Here is a 16,793-nt window from a genome sequence, read left to right on the forward strand (position 1 = left end):
TCGAATAGGCAACGAATCGTTTATCCTCGGTCATTGGCTACTAAATATAGTCTTCCCAACGTAGGGCCTAGGCCTTTGCCAATGCTACTAGCTCGCTCTAAATGTAAGCTATATAGGCTAGTGTATCAGCGCCATCTTTAAAAGTGGAGAGCTCCTTTAGACAAGAGAAACATTTATTTCAACAAATCAGAAAGTCTCAAACAAATTGATTCATCCAATGAAAAGTAATCTAAATACGAACAGGAAATTCAAAATTGTTTACACTTGTTGAAAAATGGATGAGGTTACTGTGGAGGTAAGTTTCTATATTTTATATATTTTTATGTATGTAGACGAATTAATCTGGAATCTTTACCTAGAATCAGGAATGTAAGAATCTCAGTCTAGTCTAGTTCTAGAGTCTAACTCTATGTATGAACTAGATCTAGATCTATATCTCATGAATTCTCATCTGTCTAGATTCTTTACCTTTGTCGAGTCCTTTGCCCTTTGCTTTAGTTTTAGTTTTAAGTAAAATTTAAGTTTAGACACTTTTACTTTAGTCACTTGATCTAGATTCTAGATCTAGATAACTACTTTAAGTAGTTTAAGACTTTAACTTTAGTGTTAGACTAGAAAGTCTAAGAAAGAAGCATTTCACCAGTTGCTCGACTCTAACTACTCTAGTCAACTCTAGTGACAAATCTAGATAAGTCTAAAATAAAAAAGTAACTAACCCTAACTAGATTTTACTAGATCTAGATCTAGATCTACTAAGTAAGTAAGTTACTTCTAGATCTAAGTATAATAATTGACATGTCCCATGTCCATGAGTGGCATGAGTTGCCGCTAGTGGTATTACTTTTACTAGATCTCTAGTATTACTATTTTACTTCTTCTACTTTAGACTTAAGTATTAGATTTAGATAATTAGTCTAGTCACAGTCTAGTCTAGAATCTAGATGTACCAGCACTTGCAGTAGTCTTCAATGACTAGATTACTAGATTTAGATCTAGATCTCTATAATCATACTATATTGACTTTATTCTAGATGATAGATCTAGATCTAATTGACTTCATCAACATGATTTGTCACATTTTGTGGTGTGAGACTAACACTAAACTTGACTAAACCCCAAGTTACGGATTCAATTGTCGACAGTCTTTTTCTCCACTAGACTAGACTCTAGTGACTATTGATATTAAAAAGTCGTCCATTCCACTCGGTCACCTCTGTCTCCTCTGATTCTGAAGCCTCTGTATTTTGCCTTGAATGTCAGATCTAGATCTATAATACTATATTATATTATAATAAAATATTGTCTATAGATCTACTAAATTCTACTAGAAATCTATCGTCTAAGACTAAATCTAGATGATCTCTAGAATACTCTAGATCTATTCTATTGAAAATCTAATCAATTCTATTCTAGACTCTAGATATTCTCCCGTCAAATCTACATCTAGAACAAAATCATTTGAAAATGAGGAAATTTTAAATAGGATCACAATGATGGATTTATAATGAATGATCGAATGACAAAATTGGGCCCTAGATCTAGATTCTAAAAATATTCTATAGATCTAGATAAGTAGGAGAGATTTAAATTTAGATTAGATAAAGATCTAGATAGAATCTATTCTAGATATAATAATATAAACAGAAAAAAGAACCTCTAGTCCTAGTCACACTCAGTGATTTTTAAACCTTAGTCAGTCTAGAGTAGATCATTAGTTAGATCTAGATTCTAGTTACCATTAGTCATGTAGATCTAGAACCGAACACATACAGTACACATATAATCATAAAGTGTTACTCAGTTACTGTGAGATCTAAATCTAAGTGTAAAGGTTAGAGCAGTGTTACCCAACAAAATTCAACCTGCAGACCATTTTAACTAGTCTAGTACTTTTAATTAAGGCGGAAAACAGATTTTGCATTGAAAATGCATTTTTAGAGTTCATAGTTCATTATCTCTTAATGTAGGCCACCTGTAGCATATTTAGTTATACTGAGGGATAGATCTATGTTTGTGTAATCTTTCTTAGCAAAACTTTATAGAAATTCGTTTTTATAAAGATTTATTCATTTTGGGAATTTCACCAAGTTTTACTTATGGATTTATGTGATCCCGTTTGAAAAGGTAAGAAACATTTTATTTTTATAATTATATGAAAAAAAATAAAAAATGTTTGTTGTAAATGATAAAGAAAAAAAAAACTGAAATAGAAATTGTTTGCCTTAGAATTAAAAATAAATAGCCTCGATGCCATTCAGTTCACCCATATTGCTAATTAATATTGCCATATTGTTCGTCGTCAGATCACTTGTGCAAATATTTATTTGTTTCCACTTAAATATTTCAAATCTTAATTACTAAACACATAATTTTAATTTAAGAAATCAAAATGCATTTATTTTAGTTCTTAAAAATTATATTAAAATACGTTTTTTTTTTTTTTTTTTTTAACAAATCGGAAGTTCGTCGTCGGAAATGGATGTGATGCGCTTTTTAAAAAACTTGATTTTCTATCATTCACGCTGAATCGTCGAGAGAGACCCATCTCAGAATTGCGATCTAAAGAAGCTAAAAAACATTGTTTTTTTTTTTTTTGTTTTTTTTTTATATAGGTTTAACTACTTGGGTAATTATTTTAATTAAATATGAGTAGGTCGTTGATGTGAGATTGTTAGGTAACATCGCGGTCATCGGCAATAGCGCACGACGCATGTTTCCAGTGTTGGCTTAGTCTAGTGAAGTTAGTGGATCATAAACACTCAGTTACATTTTCTAATCTATCTAGATCTAGACTAATTAGATTTTTATGAAAGAATTTTTCAATCACGATAAATAATTAAACAAAGTACGGTAATCTAGTGGTTCTAGATCTAATACTTGCGATAGATTAAGACATTAACATGTGTGTGTTTTTATCTTGATCTAGAACTTTTTAGCTTACCGGGCTTACCAGCGCTCGATAGAAAGCATCTTTTTTTTAAACTTAACTAGAATACTTTCTCTAGATCTATACCAGAAAGATAGAATGTGATTTAAAAAAGAAAAAACGATGTTATACAGTTATAGCTCTAGAACTCTAGATCTAGTCTAGTAATACCGTAAATAACCCATGCCTATAATAAACATTGATAGATCTATAGCTATAGACTATAGAGAGATGTAGACATCGGTAATGATTTTTCCCACTCTATCAAGGGCCAAGGCGGTACGTGTAAAGAAAACACTTATGTTTAAGAAGTGAGAAGTCATTGACTATTTGAAAGTTTAGATCTATGCTTACATATAATATTTTCTAAATCTATACCTATCTGATTATAAAATGATTTTAATTGATCTAGATTTGATAGTCTAGATCTAGATTGTAACATCCAGATCTAGAATATTTACAATACATAAGTATACTGATTTATAAATATATAATCATAGGCTAATGTATAATCACATTACATGATACTATTTGTGGGAAGCGTGGTAGAGAGACTAAGTACGCTTGGCTTGGCTTGGCTACCTATGAAGGGGGCTCGAGGTACAAGACCCGACTCGAGCTAAGTTGTGTTTACTGAGCGCCTAAAGGCAGCAAGGAAAAACCTTCTCCTAGATACCCCCTACCCCTCCACAACTGAGATTGGACCATAGTGCTCTGAGCCTGCTATAAGCATGAAAGTAGCACTATAGAAAAGCTACAATACATATATATATAAATGTATCTAAAATGTTTTTGTTACCTTACTAGATATGTTATTAAGGTGACCGGTCATTTCATCCCCGGTCACTTCATCCCCGGTCATTTCATCCCCGATCACTTCATCCCCTGGTCACTTTATTCTCCGGTCACTTCATCCCCGGTCATTTCATCCCCAATTAAATATTTTATATATAAATATGATTCTGTAGAATGCTTTTTGACATTTTATGACTTGTTACTAATGCGTTTATAGTGTTTCCTCTTCCACTTTGTTTTCTTAATGAGAAATCTTATATTGTATTGTAAATCTGGGTGTGTAATTAGCTATAGCGCTTCTATTGGATGTGGGGGTTGTAATATAATATTATCCGGATAGAAGGCCAAGTTTGGTGGAAGTAGTAAAAAATCATTTGAGAGATAGAAGTGCGATTAGAATAATTATGATCATCCCGCTGATAACTTATCATCAAAGGCCAAGATGTGGTGCAAGTAGAGGAAATCTTTTGAGAGATAGAAGTGCGATTACAATAATTATGATCATGCCGCTGATAACTTATCATCAAAGACCAAGATGTGGTGCAAGTAGAGGAAATCTTTTGAGAGATAGAAGTGCGATTACAATAATTATGATCATGCCGCTGATAACTTATCATCAAAGGCCAAGGTGTGGTGAAAGTACGACCATGTTTCACTTTATTTTATTTTTCAATCGCTCTTTCTTGAAAATGGGCACGTCATTTTTAGCCTTGAAATAAGGTTTTATTTTTTTCTCATAAAGGCGGAGTTTACCCATCCTCGGGATATCATGTCGCCTGTCCAAGTTTTGCTTTAATTCCTTTTAAACATTAATGTGTTACAGTTTTGTCATTTAAATAAAAAATGAATACATTAAATATTGCTAATTTCAGGATTTTTAAAATTACAATTTGTTAGATAAAAATGATCAGATGATGAAATTATCAGGGGATGAAATGACCGGGGATGAAGTGACCAGGGGATGAAATGACCGGGGATGAAATGACCGGGAACTGTTATTAATTATAGGTCTATACTTAGATCTAGATCCAGGGAGTTGGAGCGTATTGAGATCTAGACCTCTCTTTTCCTTGTACTTTACAGAACATTTACTTTCTTTTAGCTGTCAATTTTCCCTTAAAATCACAATGTCATCTGCTTCAATTCGTCGTCGTAAGTTAAAGATAGAAAATCCAGAAAAGTATGCTGAAATTTTGGCAAAACATAGAGAGACAGTCAAGAAGTACAGAGACAAAAAAAAGAGGAAGTGGGAAGAAGGTACCCATACCCAGGCTGAAATTGATGAATTCTACGATCAAAAATTAAAGAACAAGTAATACTCGTAAACTAATAAATGTTTTTATATTCGTCTTTGTAAGCTTCAGAAACTTAGTGCATATAGTGTCATAGTTCATACACTGTCATGTTAATCTTATTTTTAAAAATATAATCCATCAGCTTAATTTCTACTTTTCTTTTGTATTTGTAGACAGTATAAAAGGGAGTATTACTTGAAAATAAAGGCACAGAGGTCTCGTCAAACACGAAACAGTGCTGGTGCCAATCCAAACACTCCTAATTCTGAGAACAAAAAAAGAAGACCCAAGGATATGTCACCTAATGATTTAAAAGAATATAAAACAAGCCAGAGAAGAGCCCAGCGAGCAGCTTTGAGCTATCAAAAAAAAACTGCTATAAGGTAAGCGTTGGATTTCTAGTAGTTGTTTATATTTCATTTTTAAAAGAAAATTATTGTGTTAAAACTATTCTTATTTTTGTGTTTTGCAGGCTTTAAGATAGACAAAGGATGAGAAAAAAACGTGAGGCAGCTAAGCTTGATAAGAGTCCTGCTGGGCGACCAGATAGATTTGGACGTCTTAAACAATCAGCTCATGATCTGAATCATGAAGTAATTTTTCTTTTCATAGTACCCGTATTTTTTGTTCTTTTCAAGGGTCACAGCATTCTAAAGAATGTTTATTTATTTGTTTTTAGTTCTGAGCAAAAACCAAGAAACTTGTTAAATCTGCTGATAATAATTGAATTTTTTTTTGTTTAGTTTGTTTTGTTTTTTGTTTTTTTTTTTTCAATTCTTCTATAAACATGCTTTACTTTGTGACACATTTTTTGGTTAATTTTATTGTGAAATTCATGGATTACTGGATAAACCTTCTTGTGTGATGGATTTTTGTAATTACAGGTAAGTGTATTTGCCCTAAAAAAAAAATTATGTTAAATAATTGTCTGCTGCTTCTGATTTTTTTTTTTTTTAATTTCCTCTATTCTTGGGCATTAAAATTGATATATAATATATTATATGTCAATAATATTTAGTTTGAAAATGGTCCTAAAAGTAGAATGTTGAGAGCTCAATCTGTTTTTCTTTCCTTATTTTGATTTAGTAGATCTAGATTCTACTCTAGATAATATCTCTAGATTATATTTGATCTAGTTGGTAGTTTGATAAAAATTTCTCACAATACACTAATAAAGCCTAGATCTACGTTGTTTAAAAAAAAGCTTGAAAAAACATTTCCAACTGCACCACATAAACTTAGTCCCTGTAAGACTAGTGGAAATGGAGATATTCATGTCTTTAAGAAGTTTCAAGTGAGCATATACTTAATAAATAAAAAGAACAATTTTATGGAGATCTTCCTATTCTGGAAACCAATGCCAAATTTGTCTTATGTGTAGGATTGGTTATCTGAACCTTCCTATCAGATATCAATAATGACAATGATCAAAAACATTTATTGTAAATTTTAAAAGCACATTATGAAATTTTTAAAGTATTTCATTCAATGCTGTTATCATTTTTAAAATGAATATTTAACAGAGAAAGCCTCTAGCAACTCGCAACAATGCCAACGTTAGCAAATTACCCATGTCCAGCACTAAGCTGCCCATGTCGAGTAGTCGGTTGAAAAGGGCCAGAAGTCCTGATGTTTGTGAGGTAAAAAATTGTTTTGCTATCATTTAAAGCCATTAAACAATTAGTTTAAAAGTGTCTGTGTGTGTGTGTTTCAAAATAACCCTTTTTTTTTTCAGCCTGTGGGGAAAAAAACTAAAGTGGACCATTCTTCAAATGACTCACTACTAAATTCTAGTAAAAGGTCAGTTTCTTCTTCGTCTTTAACAAAGGCACCATCATCTGCTTTGAAATCAAATATGAAGAAGACTGGATCATCAACTAACCTTATGAAAAAACCAGCAGCAGGGCCAGTAACTAGTCGCAACATTCAGACAGTGGCAGCAGCTAGAAATGCTCGTTCGCAAATAAAACCCATTGCTAATACAGTTGCAAGACCAAGTAAATAAGTGCAATTTTCAAACTTCTGTTAAAATTGAATATTTTACTTAAGTTTTTCATTTCAATGTTAATTGTTGTGTCAATTCATTTAATTTAGATGATTCCTTTTTTCAGAACCTACTCCTTCCTCAAGCTTTTCAAGACCTGCTCAGAACCTTGACTCCTCAGTTGTATCTACTGGTATGTTGACCACACAAATATTTCCATTATGAGCTGTGTATGTCAGTCTTTTCAGTCCATAAATTCAGTCCAATATTTGTATAGTTTATTTATTTCTACTCAATGCTTTCACTCAGAGATTACATTGTAAACCTTTTTCATTTGTGAGCACTAAGTTAATTTTAAAAATTATTGGTTTGGCTGCTACCGAGCGCCTCAACACTGACCTTTTACTTCACAACCTGTGGGCACAAGCTATTGGTCCCCACTGCCCACAGGTCATAATGTTGCAGGTCAGTGTTCAGGCCTTCTATGACGATTGGTCTCGGCTATTTCCATTCACTAGCTTAATTCCCTACAAGTTTAGCCCTTCATTTTGTCTTATTTCTTTTTTAAACAAAAATTTTCAGGAATGCCAAAGAAACGCCCAGCTTGGGATCTCAAAGGTCGTCTTCAAGATATGGAAACATTTGTTCAAAAGCAGGCTTTGGATAGTTCTTCTCTTCAAGTAAATATGCTTACCTTAAAAAAAAATAATTTTATATATTAAGAACAACATTCCAACCTCTACTCCCTGGTAATAAGATAATTACATTTTGATAAATAAAAGCATCTCTTAAAACTTTGTCAAATTATACCATATATAATGCACAGGAAAATATTTGTAGAAATAAATTTTATCTTGTTTATATTCAGAACAAGATGTCCGAATACTTGGGCCGTATTGCCCTTCTAGAGTCCACTAATCAGAAGCTGAGCGGTGATGTTGAAGAAAAGGAAGTGGCCACTAAGCATGCTGGACAAAGCATTCAAGAACTTAGGAACAAATTAAGGTAAATGTGTAAGAGTTTATTGTGTATAAATGTAAAGCTGCACGATTTGCATTTATATTCACAATATATTTGAAATCCTAATTAACTCCAAATGTTTTCCTGCTTTCCGAAAAAAATTCATCCTCCTGGTCTCTGCAACACACTTTTTTTTATAGTAAGAAAAGTGTAAATAAAGTCAGAAGCGTTGGAACAGGATAATATTGAAGAATTTTCCTGCATTCTAATCATAGAAAAAAGAAGGCAGCACTATAATGCCTTTTTTTTTTTTTGGACATGCAAAATTCGACAACAAAAATATGTGCAACAGACTATTCTGACATCATAAGAAAGAAGATGAAAGCAAGCCTTCTACTTCAATTTTTAAAGCATTGGTAACAAAGCTTTGTAAAAACAGTATTTTATTTGTTTTTCACCTTATTATTTTGCATTCAGTAAGATCATATCAAATGCCAATGCACTTTTTGACTAGACCATCCAGATCTGCCCTAAAGAAAATAAATTTTCAAATCAGTAATTTGCCTGTATATTCTCCCATGGTCATGTGGTTGTGCGACCTGCTTAGAGTCAGCCCACTTTTTTTTTTTCACATTCCGTTACACAGATAATTATATATTAGGTTCAAAGCATAATGGAGCCTGAGACTTCTTCTATTATATGTTACATGTCATGTTTATTCATCATTTGTTCCAGCTCTGAAGCCTAGGAGCTTCAAACTCCAATTTGTTTTATTTTTTTTTTTCAAGACTTTTTTCCCTCTTATTCAATGATGTCTAAATATGTCTTTATTTCAGTGCACTAGAGCAACAACATCAAGAAAGCAAAAGGAAACTACTAAATGATATTGAGGACCTTGAGTTTCAAAAGCAGACTTTGGAGAGACACAAGATTACCCTGGAGGGTGACCTTGCTGCTTCTTTGAAAGAGATTTCTCAGTTGAAGATGACTGTGTCTGAGCTGACGTCGTCACAGGCAACTTTAAGAGCAGAGCTGGAATGCACAAAGGTATCAAATGTTCTTTCCCAACTCTCTTAGTGTTTTGTCAAATTGCTGGTACAGACAATATTTTGGTCAATTGACATGTCTATTCTTCTTCTTGAAACTGTCAAATAAAGTTGAGCCTTCAGCTCTTGGAACTCTAAGCCAGCAAAAGTGAACAAGAGCTCCCTTTCACTGCCTGAATGAGAACAGTGTACACTGTTCTGTCTGGCGGGGTGTCAGACTCGCTGCCAGAGACCGCGTGCACCAGGACCCCCTGCCATTTTCCTTTTCTATACCAGGCTAACCGTGCAGGACATACCATTTATGTAACGGCCCCTTGAGGAACGGCGCCTGGATTGTTACAATTCCGCACAGTGCAATGAGGATGCTCTTGCACCCCCTTAGGCACCCCAACGGGAGTCTTGTATTGCTACCCTTTAGCCTAATCGGTTTCTGCCTGGGTGCTTGGGCATGTCTATTCTTACTCAGCCACTAGGACATTCTGATGGAATAATCAGTTACCTGGTGAGATGAAGAGCTAATGTTAAATAAAGGAAATGAAAAATTGTTAGGAACAAATATGCTTGCTCACCTGTACATTATTACAAAGCATAACAAATAAGCACAGAAATAAACAAAGGATAAATTGTAACCATGAGACACTTGTAGAAATAATAATAAGTCATTGTCTTCAAATCTGAAGATTAGTAATGAGTGAAAAGTTTTATGTGATTATGCTGATTCAATTGAGACCTTCATAAATGCTCTTTTTGCCTGAGAATAATAGCAACATATCCTAAACTGGTTTAACATCCACTTCTACAGCACCAACCAAGACATACAATAGACACAATGGTAAAGATCATGAATCCTTTCGGACACAGTAAAGATTCTTTTTAAAAATATTAATGTAAGGAAGGATGCCCCCAGCAATATTAACATCAATTTAAGCGCTTAAAATACAGCACTCAAAAATACATTCAATTCTGTTTTAAAAGCTGTTAACATTGGACTTTCGATGGCTTACTGATATTTTAAGTACAACTTCAGTTTTTGCTAAGCACTTCAGGTTTGGTTATAGCTGCTTCCAAGTATTCAAAACTTGCCAATAGGTTCATTATACCATTCTGTCCTCTCTAATACTGACTTGATATCTGGCTGTACTTTAAGGTACAACTTACCAGCGCACACAAAAACATTGCTGAGCGAGACGACATCATTCTTGAGAAGATAAACATCATAAGGATGAGAGACGAGAGCATACAAGATTACCAGATGAGGGAGAGGTGTCATGAGACAGAGAGAAGGAAACTACACAACACAATTCAAGAACTTAAAGTAGGTCACTTTCAAGAAAGTAAAATAACATTTGGTAAACTTTTAATGCAACTTTTAGTACCATACCTGCAAAAGATTTTTTTTTTTTTTTTCAGTAAATTGAATTAATTGTTTATAACCTATATTTATAAGAGCTTCCTTGCACAGTGGTTACTGTACTGGCTTGGGGAGGCCTTACCCTTCGAGCTTATATTCGCTCACATTTTTATATATATTTAAAAAGCAATAACCCAGATTTCCCCTTTCTTTCACCCCATCTACCCATGTCCAACTAGTCCATACAAATTATTGGATCATAGGGTATTGAGAAAGCTAAAAGCATTAAATTACGCTAAACAAAAACAATTGAAAAAAATATTTCTAATCGCACAGAATTATTTAGTCTAGATCTATTACAAATTTAATTACATGACTGGTTCAAACTAATTGATAATTACAGATAATTTAAGCTTTTTTTTAAAAAGTATTTGTTCCATTTTGCTTGTTTGTAATATTACTTGTGATAAAAATTGTTATTAAAGAAAAAAATTATTAAATATTTCAATAATAAGTAATAATAATAATTAGTAATAAGCAAAATGTTATTCCAGGGAAACATTCGTGTATTTTGTCGTGTGAGACCTTTGCTTGGAGAAGAACAGCTTGGCAATAATGGAATCATTAACCATATCAATTTTCCTGACATGGACTCTAAGATTATTGAGTTGGACAAATTGGCAGATGTTTCAGTTAATGAGGTCAGTTTTTAAATCCATTGTGTACATTTTTTTTTTTTTACATTTGAAAATGCAGTTGACTCCTAAAGCTATTATCAAACTATTCTATACAAAATGATTTCCATATTTATTTATTTTTCAGAGTATGCTTAGTTCAAAGACTGCAAGGGGGGTTAGTAAATATGAATTTACATTTGATAAAGTGTTCAAACCTGAATCTTCACAGTCTGAGGTGTTTGAGGAAATTTCTCAGTTAGTTCAGGTATCAAATATTAGTTTCATATTTTTAGTAGCTTAGAAACATTGAAAATAAAAAGTCATATATTAGACTTTTTTTTTCACTTGTCATACATATTTTGTCACATTCAATATAGCAAACCATTGTCTTCTGGGATTTTTTTTTTTTTTAGTATTCACAGTAGCTTTTCTTTTGGTTATAAATGCGACCTTTGCAAGAGCTCTTCAGCTTTCTATTTCATAAATTGTTTTCTGACAGTTGTTTAACTCAATGCTGGTTAAGCCTGGGCTGTTTATAAAGTGTTTATGATGACTTCCGTTACACAATCCGTTTACGTTTGCCAAAAAAAAGATAGCCATTGGTATACAGTCATCCCCTAAATTAAATAAGTGACCTGCAGCTGTCAAACAGTTAGCAGTGTATCTTGTATTATCAAACTGGCATTTACCAGAACATCTGTTGTGTAGTTCATAGTGCCATCATATACCCATTACGACGCACAGAGACATTTGGTGAAAGCATTCCTGAAGCATTAATAAAATATTACAATAATAATTTAACTCTCAGCTCAAGATTCTTACTGCAGAATACTTGTTCATTTATCACAAATTTCGTCAAGTGAGTTTGTTCAATAAATCTCAATTGAAGTTTTTGTGCTCATGGCGGCAGCACTTACTTTTCCATCCACCACTTCAGTAGTATTTATTTAACATTGTTTTTGTTTTTCTACTAAATTTCAGAGTGCCCTGGATGGTTACAATGTTTGTATTTTTGCCTATGGTCAGACTGGGTCTGGTAAAACATTTACCATGGAGGGATCTTTAGATACTGAAAGTCAATTAGGCATGATTCCTAGGGCCGTGAAACAAATCTTCAAGACTTCCTCTGACCTGTCTTCTAAAGGATGGCAGGTATGTCACTGCTGTACTTAAATATTTAAATATATAAGTATTTAATTTAAAAAAAAAAAAAAAAAAGAAACTTTTGTTTTAGGGAATTTTTTTTTATGTTGGTGCTTACAGTATGTAATGCAAGCCTCGATGCTGGAGATCTACAATGAAACTATCAGAGATTTGCTTGGGAAAGCCAGAGACGAGAAACTGGAAATTAAAATGATTAAAGGAGACAATGATGTGCATGTCCCAAACTTGACCATTTTTGAGGTCAAAAATGAGGATCAAGTAAGCTTAATGTTCTTTATGAATATGTGTAACTTGGTTATTAATGTTATTTTACAACTTAATATTCGGAGCAGAAATATTTCCAATATATACTTGGGAAACTTTGCTATAAGCAGCTGTATTTTGAAACATTTAACATTAAATTTAGCTACTGAAAAGGGTATGAAGGACTAGCTCTTATTATATATATATACATCAATACATGCAAGAGTGGAATATTGTATTTACTATCATTTTATCTTGCCCCCACATCATCTAAAGTAGATTCTCGCTCTTGGTGTGTTTAACTACTCAAACTTGAATTATTTTATGTATGTATGCATTAAACTAATGATCATTAATATACATAAACTCCAATTTACTAAAGAAGAACATGTAATAATATAGATCTATACTGGAAGTCGATCACCAAAATATAGCATATGATGCAAATGTAATGGTATACAATTAAGTTGATATTTCATTTGTTAGAATCTTAATCAATACCATATTTTTGCCCATATAACCCATGGGTTATACATGTTTTTACAGGCTTTATGAGTGAAAATATGGTACTTGCAATTAACTAGCTATATAAAACACTAAAAAGTTCATAGGCAGTATTAATTACTAAAATATAATAAAACTAATATATATAAAACAACAAGAACAATATTCCTTCATACAATGCACAGCAGAACAACATAACTGTTCTCTCAAATGCTTCTGCTGTCATCTGCTTGGTCTGTCACTCATCTATTCAAATCTAACTACAGCCATATATCGTCACTTACACGACACTATCACTGACCCTCATCCTAACCTATCACTATAGACCTAGGCTTTCACTCTACCGACTATGCTACTCGATCAGCTGTCTCTCTAAAGAACAAACAATTAGACTTTGCAAACTACTTCCCAATAATGATGCTAAAACAATGCAATGCTAATTATCAATAAATCAACTACTTTCTAACATAAAACCAATAATATTATCTTCTCTTACCCTGTGTCCCATAAGAATAACTGTATACATCTTACAGCATCTCTGGTTAACAACCCACACCTGTTGGAGCTAACATTGTGAGCAAGCCTCTGTGATTTACTCCCAGTCACTGTGTGTGCAGCTCACCCAAAACTTCTAGTGTACGGCACATGCCCCTGACAGTCAATCTTGCAAACCACCTCTGCGTACAACCACTGCATGGCAAAGTCTGCCCTAAAAGTCTTCTAAATATACCAACTACAACTAGGCGCTTTAAAATCGTCAGTGTTTGCCCAGACCTGCAATTATCAAGTTGCCCTAAGTGTCACTATTCTTTAGTCTTATGTCAATTCTATCAGTGCATTGTGAGAGCACCTTCTGAACTAAATTTACCTCACAAACACACATACAACATAGTAATATTGGAGTTTGGGTTGAGTTCTTTTGTAATCAGTCAGCATAATTATATGAATTACCTTTTTTTTAGTGTATTGAACAGTTAACTGTTGAGAATGAATGTTGTACATTTTTTTAGGGAGCATCTCCTTTTTATTTTCTGTTAAAACCTAACCAACTTTTTATGTTTCTTTCTTTTGTGTTGTATGCTTGAAAGAGTTTTGATTTTAAGCATAAAGTTTCTAGGTTCCATTGATAACAGAATTAGGTTTAATTCTTTAAGGTTCTAGGTTTACTTAGAAAGGCTTCAGAAAACAGGGCTGTGGCAGAAACCAAGTGCAATGAACATTCTTCAAGGAGTCACTCTGTCTTTCAACTTCGACTAACAGGCACAAACAACATCACTGGGGAGTCCTGCAAAGGTAAAGTTTCTCTTTGTGTCATTAGATCTGATAGGAATAATAGATGGAATTCAAAATTTCGGTAATGCCAACTTGTCATTATGTTGTAGGAATGTTGAACTTGGTAGACTTGGCTGGAAGTGAAAAAGTGAAAGATTCTGGGTCAGAAGGCCTGAGGTTGAATGAGGCCAACAAAATTAATAGCAGTTTGAGTCACTTACAATCTGTCTTCTTGGCTTTGACTAAAAAGGTAAGATGCCTTCCTATTGATACATAACCTAAATCAAATATGACCAGAATTATAATTACATTGACTGGATTTTTTAATATTTTTTTTGTCTCATTTATTTTGTTAATTTATATGCCTATAGTAAACTATATCTTTATTTTACTCTGCTTTTTATTGTCATTAAAGTTACTTGTATTGAACTGTTATAATCGGAGGTGCTTACTTTTTCTTGTGTTAGGACAAACACATCCCATACAGGAACTCGAAGTTGACTCACCTACTACAGAACTCACTGGGAGGAAACAGTAAGACTTTGATGTTTGTCAATGTCTCACCTAAAGAGGAATGTTTCAGTGAATCTCTGACCTCACTCAGATTTGCAACCACTGTAAGAATATTTATGTATCTATACATTATTGTTAGTTATCACATTTGTGAGATATGATGGCTTAGTGGTTATAGCTCATAATTATGATACCATGGATTCCAAGTTTCAGTCCTGATTTAGACCTTACCTTTGACTGGATTAGATTTTCTTAAGTCCTTTCCTAATTACCTTTTATATCTGTTAGCAAGTAAGTCAGATTTACTTTTCACTTGTTCATTACACCCTCATTAACCATGGTTGTTAAACTCGTTCCTGCCCCTGCTTATTATTGTACTTGTAAATTTAAGTACTTGTATATAAGCACATCATATAATGCTCAGTAACTGGCGACACAAAAAAAATCTGTGCCAGAAGTCCCCAGTTTTCATGCAATACGATTTTACCAGGGAATATTTTGATAGAATAAATACTTCTTACACAACCTTTCTTTGCTTGGCTTGATAAATAAGATTCCATTTCTAAAAATTTCAATTTTTTATCTTTATGTAAAATGTTTGTAAAATATTTTACATGTTTCGGATGTTCCTTCAGAGTTGAAGATAGTTTACTTCCTAGTCCAAACCTCCCGCAAGACGCCAGGAGATGGGATTGGGCAGGGTTTGAACCTGGGACCATCAATAAATCCAAACGACAGTCCAGCGCGCAAACCGCACGACCAGGCAGCCATCCTTTATCTTTGAATATGTTGGGCAAAAATTATTTATTAGTTTTAATTCTGTATCTAAAAAATGAAGCAAATTACTTCCACTTTTGATACTGTTGTTGAAAGTTTTATTTCATATAAGATTTATACAGCAGGTCATAGGTCAAACAAAGATTGTCTAATGAGTACCTTTTATTTTCATTTTAAGGTGAACCAGTGCAATATTGGAACTGCCCAGAAGAAGAAATAATTGACTTGACCACTGTTAGACTCATGACAAGCAATAGAGTATAGGTACTTGATTTGTATTCACCCAGTAGTTGACTTTCTCCGGGCAGCATTACTTTCAGTCACCTGATTTCATCTACAGCATTGACTTAGAGGCATTATTAAAATGACCGTCTTTCTCTAGTTTGTACAATTTCACATGAACTTCATCTCCAGCTCTGGCCATTTGTAAATAAGTAAATGTAAGGGATTATTTAATAATAATATTAATATGATGTACATTTTTTTTGTTATATTCATCTGATGAAACTGGCCCAATTTTTCAAAATGCTTTAGTTTTATCATTTATAGGTCAACCTTTTTAAGAATAGTTTTTAAAAATGTTTCTTGGTTATATAATGCACCTATTTCCATCTCTCAATGTAATTGTTTTAAAGTTTTGTGCCTTAATGTCATTGTTGTTGTTTTTTCATCTTCCTCACACATCTGTACAGTTCATTTCAAAGATATATTTTTTAAATCATTTTAATATTCTTCATTAAATCAGTAGCCAATTGGACACACGTTTTTTTTTTTTTTGTTTGTTTCTTTCTTATTTTGTCACTGGTAACAATTTTGCAACTGTTAATTAAAAAATAGAAAGTGTATGCCATGATTATACTAGACTAGCCATACAAGTCTGCAGTTTTTATTCTAGATCTATGCTATATGCACTGGCTAAGAATATATGAGATTAATAAAACTATAGGCCATTCATAAATCTAAACTTCATTGTAGGTTTAAAGTGCTTAACAAATTTTGTTTAATGTGATCTCCTTTGAGGCAATGTTTGTTGTGTTACCACTGTACTATTGGTCTATCGAGACTACATGGCCCACCGGAAGACCATGTGCAAAGGACAATGTTTATTTGAATCTATGTCTGCTGTCATTTGAGCTGGAAAATTTAAAGCGTAGGACTGGGAAATAAAGCTAAGTAACTTACAATTTAAACCCAACACTGTCAACTAAAGGTGAGAAGTTATTCTTCCTATCACCTGGTGAAATATGTAGGTCACAACTTCATTAATTCTTTCTCTCCATAATTAT

At 33.1% G+C, this 16,793-nt stretch overlaps 1 protein-coding gene across 2 annotated transcripts; it reads left to right on the plus strand.

Moving 5' to 3' along the window:
• Positions 1–138: 138 nt before the first annotated feature.
• On the plus strand, positions 139–16,264 carry LOC106071445 (carboxy-terminal kinesin 2-like). Of its 2 annotated transcripts, XM_013231552.2 has the most exons (18): positions 4,817–5,033; positions 5,190–5,399; positions 5,489–5,609; positions 6,540–6,656; positions 6,752–7,013; positions 7,128–7,193; positions 7,583–7,680; positions 7,869–8,005; positions 8,797–9,007; positions 10,154–10,321; positions 10,912–11,058; positions 11,180–11,299; positions 12,016–12,186; positions 12,298–12,456; positions 14,100–14,238; positions 14,328–14,467; positions 14,685–14,834; positions 15,686–16,264. In XM_013231552.2, exons 3-18 carry the CDS (start codon positions 5,508–5,510, stop codon positions 15,725–15,727), a joined length of 2,229 nt encoding a protein of 742 aa, XP_013087006.2. In that variant the 5' UTR covers positions 4,817–5,033; positions 5,190–5,399; positions 5,489–5,507; the 3' UTR covers positions 15,728–16,264. The 2 variants fall into 2 exon arrangements, with proteins under 2 accessions (XP_013087007.2, XP_013087006.2); XM_013231553.2 differs by lacking the exons at positions 4,817–5,033; positions 5,190–5,399; positions 5,489–5,609 and adding an exon at positions 139–295.
• The last annotated feature ends 529 nt before the right edge of the window (positions 16,265–16,793 follow it).

The sequence above is a fragment of the Biomphalaria glabrata genome, chromosome 6 (genome assembly GCF_947242115.1).
Source record: "Biomphalaria glabrata chromosome 6, xgBioGlab47.1, whole genome shotgun sequence".
In the NCBI taxonomy this organism is placed as follows: Eukaryota; Metazoa; Mollusca; class Gastropoda; family Planorbidae; genus Biomphalaria; species Biomphalaria glabrata.

What these genes read in the sequence shown, in the direction of transcription:
- LOC106071445 (XM_013231552.2), top strand. Translation starts at nt 5,508, where the DNA reads ATGAGAAAAAAACGTGAGGCAGCTAAGCTTGATAAGAGTCCTGCTGGG. An exon ending in TAATACAGTTGCAAGACCAA is followed by an intron (nt 7,014 to 7,127) that starts GTAAATAAGTGC and finishes TCCTTTTTTCAG; the next exon opens with AACCTACTCCTTCCTCAAGC. An exon ending in ACACAATTCAAGAACTTAAA is followed by an intron (nt 10,322 to 10,911) that starts GTAGGTCACTTT and finishes ATGTTATTCCAG; the next exon opens with GGAAACATTCGTGTATTTTG.